This window comes from Haliotis rubra, unplaced genomic scaffold (genome assembly GCF_003918875.1).
Source record: "Haliotis rubra isolate DU_JTF1 unplaced genomic scaffold, ASM391887v1 Scf481, whole genome shotgun sequence".
Lineage (NCBI taxonomy): Eukaryota > Metazoa > Mollusca > Gastropoda > Lepetellida > Haliotidae > Haliotis > Haliotis rubra.
Window position 1 is genome coordinate 813,129 of NW_025767170.1, and position 8,774 is coordinate 821,902.

Here is an 8,774-nt window from a genome sequence, read left to right on the forward strand (position 1 = left end):
AGTTCTACAACGTTATATTACAAATATACTCATGGCTGACCGTGCGGGAAAGGTCCACAAAGCAAGCGTTCATCAAGTGTAGACAAGACGGGGGGACTAGACTATTTGCATCACACCAAAGGCCTAAGCGTTGTTAGTTCTACAACGTTATATTACAAATATACTCATGGCTGACCGTGCGGGAAAGGTCCACAAAGCAAGCGTTTATCAAGTGTAGACAAGACGGGTGGACTGGAATATTTGCATCACACCAAAAGCCTAATCGTTGTTAGTTCTACAACGTTATATTACAAATATACTCATGGCTGACCGTGCGGGAAAGGTCCACAAAGCAAGCCGTTATCAAGTGTAGACAAGACGGGTGGACTGGAATATTTGCATCACACCAAAGGCTTGAACTTTTCAGTTCAATCTAATTTCGCAAATGTACTCGTAGATCAATGAGCATGAAAGATCCAAGAAGCAGGAGTGTTTCAACTGTAAACATTGTTCTGAAGAAACAAACGGATTATCTGGATCACACCAAAGGCTTGACCTGTTGAGTCCGGATCCATCCAACCAGTCCCACGTCATGCTGGCCTCGTCCAGATAGGCACCGATTGAGCGTCTATCGTTCACTTCGTAACCTGCAGCATAAAGATTTGTAACGAGACGTTTTTTTCTTTTTAAAGTTCTTAAGGGAGTTTCTACTTGTTTTGACCACTTTCAAAATATTTCAGCAAAAATAGAGTTGCTGATCGTGATGGCACCTACTATGTAAGCTGAGAGCTCTTGTTATTTTTAGCACAAAAACAGGAAAATGTTACGACGGGTTTATCCACATGATTGTTCTGAAGGATGAAATGACTCCTTTTGGACTCCATCGAAGGCTTGAGCAATTGAGTGCGGCTTAGTCTCATGGACTTCAGGGTTATCAACCTATGCTGATCGTAATTAGCGTCTTAATGGATCAGCGGATCAGGCTGGGTGACTTAATATGCATCACTAATCTGTAGGGGCCTGACACTATGATATGAAGACCGCCATCACTGATTTGACATAGCAAGACTGCAGCGTTAAACAACAAACAAGCGCATTAATTGCCTTATCTGATATGGAAAGTGGGTTAGTGATATATTTATGCTGCAGGTTGTGGGGACCTGTTTCTACCCAGAATACCTTCTGAGAGAACATTGTTGTCAACAGTAAAACATTACTGTCACTATCACATAATATGACATATACTGAAGCATACCATTTGCCTCCATGAAGTCTTCAACCAGCTGTATTTTGTCAAGCGTTGGCAAGGTCACCAAGTCCCCACCGTCCATCTGACATTTCGATCTTGACGCAGCATTAGTCAGAGCAGAACTGGACACCCATATGCATATGTCTCCTATCTGGCTGTATGGAGACACGCATTCGGCTGTGGGGCAAAAGAAAGACGATTGCATCAAAACATAACACCACAGATGTTTTTGGCAGATAAAGAAAAGTCAACGCACGGACATGTCTGTTTAAAGTTTGTATAATATACTTTTAATCAATAGTTTAGACTCACTTAAAACACTCACTATATATATATATATATATATATGTAGTATGACCAGAAATTATTGACCATTTTAGGAATATGTTTAATTGGATTTCTAGTATAAACAACCTTGACCCGCTATCAAGTGTTTGTTTTCATTCAAAAGAGACAACTCCGTTAATCCTTTTTCATTAGTTTGTGAAGAGTTATCCCCTTTTGTTTACTTGCTAGCAGACGACATTTTCAGTGATCCTCAGTATGGATGATTTAGAGAAGAGGAAGTTGATTTTAGAGTATTATAACAAGGACATCAGATCAGCTAAAGTGATTTCAAGTAGAACAGGCATCCCTTTGTCCACTGTTTATCGTGTTTTGAAAAATATTGCAAATGGATATGGCATTGAGCACCAGGGAGGCGCAGGTAGGCCCAGAAAATTGACTGTCGGTGACAGGAGGCGCCTTGGTATTCTTGTTTCTAAAAACAAACGAAGGAGTTTAGAAAACTTAATGCTGGATATGATTGATTGAATTACTGGAGTTATGTTCTGCTAAATATTCACATTAATACGTGAGTAATGAGTGAAAAAAAATTAAAAATTACAATCTTTAAATTCTCAATAATTTCTGGTTGTACTGTATATATATATGGTTACATCGAAGACTGATTTCTCCACTAACTTGGGAGAACCAACTGCAAACCTTATGCAAATGAATTCCACGAGGATCATGCATCAAATTGCTGAAAAGCATGTGCAAATATCGTGCATGTGAACAGCTACGTTTGGTGTAAAGTTTTGTTAAGAGTTCGCCAATTCTTACTGATAACAATACTCTTTTCAACGTTACGAATTTGTTTTACAATACATCAGTTCATGTGTAAACAGTACCTATAAACAGTATGGATTATTTTGCAAATTAAGTTTAGAACAGTTGCCTGAAGTAAGTGGCTATATTTACACTAGTGAGTCTAAACTTTTGATGAGAAGTATATATGTAAGTCTTGAAAACGCTTCCGGGGTCCAGTTTGTGGGCATAAGGAGACTTTGCTTTAACGCCATCATTTGTCTGTCATACAGACTCGGAAATAAATATACCCAATATACCCATGCAAGTCTAGAATGTGTGGCAAGTCTAGATTACCACAGTTTCAGTTTCTGAAAATGTAGAAAGTCACTCGGCTCTTTTTTATTGTATTGTATTTTATTTTAATTTGATAACTTTTTCTGTAAAATATGTTCATTTCAGAGATTAGCTGTTAGCAAACACGCATATGTTCACTTTGTTGAATGCAAAATCTAACAAGATCGATATATAAAAAAGACATCTATTGCTGTTTACTTTCGTTTGTGCAACACGCCAAAGAAGTTCTGCTGATTACATCTAAATTCTTAAAAACTTACTTGCCCCTTTTATGGGACGTGCTAACTTATAACCGGTCCAACTTGTCCAACTTGTTTCCGGAGGCAATAGACTGGAAAGCCAACTTAATATTAGAGACACATTTTACCCCCATATTACCATTAAATATATTTTCCTAAGATCATAAGAAATAATATAAAACTAGTTTTTTATTAATATTTTATCAATTATTCCATTCCTTGTCAAAGATTATAAGAGGAGGTAATGTACGCAACTTTAACGTGAACACGTGTATCTAATTTACCTGTATGTTTAAGAACACGTCCCTGTACATGTGTAACAGTTGGCTGCATAAAACAAATCCACCACAATCATTATAATGATCATTCGGGCCAGATTCGAAGTCCAAGATGTCCAACAATATAAATAGTGGCAATCATTTGTTAAAGTATAATCATATCTACTTGATTGTTTGTTTCTTTTGAATTTTTAAGGAACTTTTTGAGCTTTAAGATTAAAAAAGAATAGGATTGTATTATCCAGAATATTGGACAACGAATCTTCTTAAGTATCCTACACTATGTTTAAAGGTCATATGATATAACTTGCCAATGCCGGGGACCATGGAACTATGGAATAATTTGTAAAATATTAATATAAAAGTACTTTTATATTATTTCTTTTGATCTTAGGTAGAGTTGCATGTAATGGGCAAAATGTCTTTGGCGTGTTGCACAAAAGAAAGTAAACAATAAGAGACGTCTTTTTCATATATCGATCTTGTTAGATTTTACATTCAACAAAGTGAACACATGCGTGTTTGCCGACGTTTTAGAATTCTAAATCGATTTCTAAAAAAAAAAATTTTCCACAAAATGTTAAAAACAATTAAAATTAATTGATAGGAAATTACAGGAATTGATCACTGAAAATAAGCAAACCGTTTTTCATGCACAGCATTATTGGTAATACAAGTTTCTTGCTCTATCACTTTCTCTCTTACTTATCCTGTCACTTTTTTGCTACATCTCTTTCTCCCTTTTTCTCCCTTTTGTGTCACAATCAGACTCTATCGTTTTCTCATCTCACGTTATTGCTTTCTCTTTTTGTTCAACTGACATTCACTGAACAACGTTTTCTGTCGAGGTAGCTTACGTTTCTTCAAGAACGTCTTCATTCCAGGTGAACAAGGATATGTGACATCTTTCGAATCTTGTTATCTCGCTTTCTCTCTCTCTATGTTTTTCTAGTCTAAAGCTACCACTTTCTGATTTCCTGTTATCACTGTATCATCTTGCGATATTGATTTCTTGTCTCCTGTTCTTACTTTCTTGCGGCGAGAAAGTGATGTCCCCTCTCCGCAAACCATAGCTTTTGAAGTTACGTGCCTCTAGAATGCACAGCATGGTCAATACAAGCTCTGGTTACTTCCTGCCTTTAGTTCTGGTTGTCAATACAAGCTCAGGTTACTATGTGCCTTTACGTCGGAAGAAGTTCTCAAGATTGGCTTTCCAGTACAGCACGGTTTTCCAGCAAAAGCCTTTTTTTGCATTCCTATTAAGTTAAGAAATAGCGAGTGAGTTTAGTTTTACGCCATCTTTAGCAATATTTTGGCAATATCCCGGCGGGGGACACCAGAAGTAGGATTCACACATTGTACCCATGTGGGGAATCGAACCCAGGTCTTCAGCGTGACAGGCAAGCGCTTTAACCACGAGGCTACCCAAGCGCCCCTGAGAAATATTGCAGACAATTCCCGTTGCTTTCATACCAGTGCAGAATGAGAATCAACACAGCAAGTCACATTTTTAGAACTTTGTACACATTTTGGTAAGCAACGTTTATTCACTCATACTGGCTTAGCTTTCTTTGACATTGTCTTTATCTCAGGTTATTTAAACAAAACGATACACACACACACACACACACACACAAACATTTGTATAGCGCCGATACCCAGTACAACTGCTCAAAGGCGCTTTGTTTTCCCTCGATCATTGGATGTCCATCACAACGGCACATCTTCTTTTCAATCTCATACTCCCTGGGGTGCATACAATTCTTGCTGCCTACTAGACGCACCGAGTTAATGTGGCTTTCCCATCCTTACGAGGTACCCATTCACAGCTGAGTAGACTGGGACACATAGTCACAGTACTTTGTCCAAGTTTACTGCACGTTCATGTGGGCACCATCTGGTCATCTACCAACGGATTCGTGGGTTCTTTTAAGTGCACAGGGTTGTGTACTGTACACTAGGGGTTGTGACAACACTGAAAGAGTCTGCACACAAAGTTGACTCCAAGGTTTTTTACACCCGGTCACAGGTGGGCTCGATCCCGGCACCTCCCAAGCTCGCTGGATTACTAGCCTGGCGCCTTAGACAGTTCGCCCAAAACGATGAGTGAAGAAAGATCGTATAAGGAGCATACATACTCATAACTAAAATGAGAACAAACAGCAAATTGTATCTTTAAAACGGAGCACACATTGTGTTTAAAATAACATGCACTCACCATCCATTTCTTGTACCGTAGCTTACCTTTCTTCAAGAACGTCTTCATTCCAGGTGAACCAAGATATGAGATATCTGTGTGGACATCGTATGTGTTACGAATATAACACGCCCCGGAGTAGAAGGAGAAACTATGGCAGGTTTTATTTTTAAAACAAATTCCTGCACAGTCAACAAATGTGTCGTAGGTCAATTCCCGGGTCCAGTCGTTCCCAACTTTATCATCTAATTCCTCCACCCGTGTGAAATGACGAACCACGGTATGACTGTAGGTGTACTGAAGACATGCGGAAACTAGTATGATGAGCCCATACATCTTGCTCCCAGTACAGCCTCTGGTATGGTTCTATATGACGGTATCCCACGAGCAAGGAACAAATCGATTAGTTGAGCGTCTCACTATGAACAACTTAATATTTACAATTTAAGGATCAGTTACGCAATGTTGTTCACAGAATATAGCTGGATTGGTGGCCCTGTGTGGCAGCTTGACACTGATAGCGTTCCTTCTCCACACTAGTACATAAGGTAAATGTGGTGTCTCATGCGGGAAGAGATTTTGTTTGAAATATGTTCATCAGCAGTGAAGAGTACCTGTGTAGAATGGATGCCAACTGATCCAAAGATAGGGTTGATACTGATCTTGGCACTGATAGCGCTCCTTCTCCACAGTAGTACATAATTTAAATGAGGTGTCTCATGCGGCAAGATACTTTGTTTGAAATATGTTCATCAGCAGTGAAGATCAGAGTGCCTGGATAGAATGGATGCCAACTGATCCAAAGATAGGGTTGATACTGATCTTGGCACTGATAGCGCTCCTTCTCCACAGTAGTACATAATTTAAATGAGGTGTCTCATGCGGCAAGATACTTTGTTTGAAATATGTTCATCAGCAGTGAAGAGTGCCTGGATAGAATGGATGCCAACTGATCCAAAGATAGGGTTGATACTGATCTTGGCACTGATAGCGCTCCTTCTCCACAGTAGTACATAATTTAAATGAGGTGTCTCATGCGGCAAGATACTTTGTTTGAAATATGTTCATCAGCAGTGATGAGTACCTGGGTGGAATGGATGCCAACTGATCCAAAGATAGGGTTGATTACAATGTTGAGTGAGTGAGTTAGAATTTAACGTCACCTTGGCAATATTTCAGCCATATAGTGAAGAGAAATGTTTTACATAAACAATGAATTAAAGTTGCTAAATAATCAGTCATCGAAGGACTGTAAAATAACTAGAGTATCACAGATGGAGTCTAAAACTAGCATGAACATGAACATTATTTTATTTACGAAAGACAATACAATATAAAAACGGGCTATAGATCGCCAACAACTGAAGGTAGATCACCATACTAGGAACAATGGGGATTTACATTCCTTTTGCTACCTGCATGGACCCTAGCTGGATTTACACCATCCCTTATGCCGTTGGCGATTGTAGGAATATTTAGCAACAAATTAAAATGACAAGAATACTACGCTTAAAAACACTGGACGTGAAAATTTACTTTGAAAGTTTTTGGGACTGACGTACCCTCTCAGGAGGACAATAATTTTACACTACTTCAACCCCCTTTGAGGATACAGCCACTAACAATCTAAGCTGATAATCTACACAACCAATCATTATTTGGGGAATGGAATATGGCGGATATTTATTGTAATCATCATCAGTTGTAAAGTTTATCAGGAGGTCTGTGGCCTCGTATACTAGCCACATTAAGAAACTGTGCATTGTCAAAATATTATCCCAGTTGATAAGTACGATAACAATGTCAAAGGTACATATAAACGTTAATGGAGGGATCATGAGACCATAACAAGTCAGGAGAATTTCAACTGAAAAGTCTACAAGTCTACAAGCGGGACAGGGGTCAAACGACCATGTCACAAGCTCAATAACAGGTATGTCCACCATCGGCATTGAGAACAGCAGTGCATCGACGACGCATAGAGCCTATCAAACGTTCAAGGAAGGCTTGTGGGATGTCACGCCAGATTCTCTCAAGTTCTGTTGCAAGGTCAAGGACGTTATCTGGCGGATGAGGAAGACGGCGTAGACGTCGATCCATCTCGTCCCAAACATGCTCTATCGGGGAGAGATCCGGTGAATTTGCAGGCCAAGGCAGTAAATCAACGTTGTGGTGTTGAAAGAATTCAATAGCAGCCCTTGCCGTATGAGGGCGGGCATTGTCCTGTTGGAATGTTAACCCAGGGCCATGACGTTGCAGAAAAGGAATTGCCACAGGTCGAAGAATCTGATCCCTGTAGCCCACACCAGTTAAGTTGCCGTGAACAATCACCAAAGGAGTTCTTTGGCGCGCTGTTATTCCACCCCAAATCATCACGGAACCACCACCAAAGCGATTCCTCTCCAAGCCACAGGCCTGTGCATAACGTTCTCCCACGCGTCTATAGGCACGTTGACGTCCATCACTGTGGGAAATGTTAAACCTGGACTCATCTGTAAAAACAACATTTCTCCACCAAAACAAGGGTCTGCGGACATGATTTTGGCACCACAATCGGCGAGCTTGTCGATGACGTTGTGTCAGCATAGGCCGTATGGCGGGACGTCGTAGTCTGATCCCTTGATGACGTAAACGTTGTCGAACTGTGTTGGGGTGGAATCGATGACGTCATTTGTGTTCTGGTAGCGTCTCACCAGTGCAGAAATGGTGTTCCGGTGGCAGTGGAAATGTGCAGTTACTTGTCGTTGAGACATTCCCCAAAGGACCATCCCAATGGCCTAATGACATTGTGCAGACGTGAGCCTTGGCATGCTATGCGTTTCAATAGCCGTTTAATTTTTTTTGAACGATCGCAAGGGCAGGGGTTGAGCTTTCCAAAGTGACAGTATTGTGTGGCATTCATTTGCTCTGTTTCTCTTTCCTGGAATGCACGTGCAACAACGTATTGCACGTCTCAAGGACGAACCCACTGACGTCACGGAACGTGGCACGTGCATGCATGTTGGATACATGTCACTAAACTCTGACTTTGAATCTTTATGTGTCTACACAGGTTTGATAAATTTAGATTATAAAGTTTTGTATGCACAGTTTCTTTATGTGCCTAGTATAGATGTGGGTAATTTCAGATTTCAACGTGTATTTGCTGCAGGTCACGTCGTGGAAGGCAAAACATCAGGTGAGAGACTGATAACTCCAGAAACGGAACAATTTGTAAAGGAAGACCGAAAATCGAATAGAACCTGAGGCTCGTACCTGCATAAAATAGCGTCAGAATACAAGATACCAAGTGTCCTTCATTTTGAAATGTTAACAATGGGTCGTTAATCTTAGTGAGTAGAGCACATCGGTTGCTCAAGAAAGTGTCTCGTCTCAACTGCGTGTCAACCTCACTGTTATGGCTAACT

The 8,774-nt window shown here is 40.1% G+C and overlaps 1 protein-coding gene across 1 annotated transcript; it reads right to left on the bottom strand.

The window, feature by feature from the left end:
* Positions 1–381: 381 nt before the first annotated feature.
* On the bottom strand, positions 382–5,676 carry LOC124291111. Its single transcript, XM_046728011.1, has 3 exons — positions 5,415–5,676; positions 1,235–1,405; positions 382–626 (listed from the first exon to the last, which is right to left on the bottom strand). The coding sequence occupies exons 1-3, from the start codon at positions 5,434–5,436 to the stop codon at positions 403–405; spliced, it is 417 nt and encodes a 138-aa protein (XP_046583967.1). The 5' UTR covers positions 5,437–5,676; the 3' UTR covers positions 382–402.
* Positions 5,677–8,774: the final 3,098 nt, after the last annotated feature.

Coding starts and splice junctions, on each gene's coding strand:
- LOC124291111 (XM_046728011.1), bottom strand. CDS start 5,436: ATGAAGACGTTCTTGAAGAAAG. Junction 1,406..5,414: donor GAAGACGTTCTTGAAGAAAG/GTAAGCTACGGT, acceptor TTTGCCCCACAG/CCGAATGCGTGTCTCCATAC. Junction 627..1,234: donor AGACTTCATGGAGGCAAATG/GTATGCTTCAGT, acceptor TTTATGCTGCAG/GTTACGAAGTGAACGATAGA.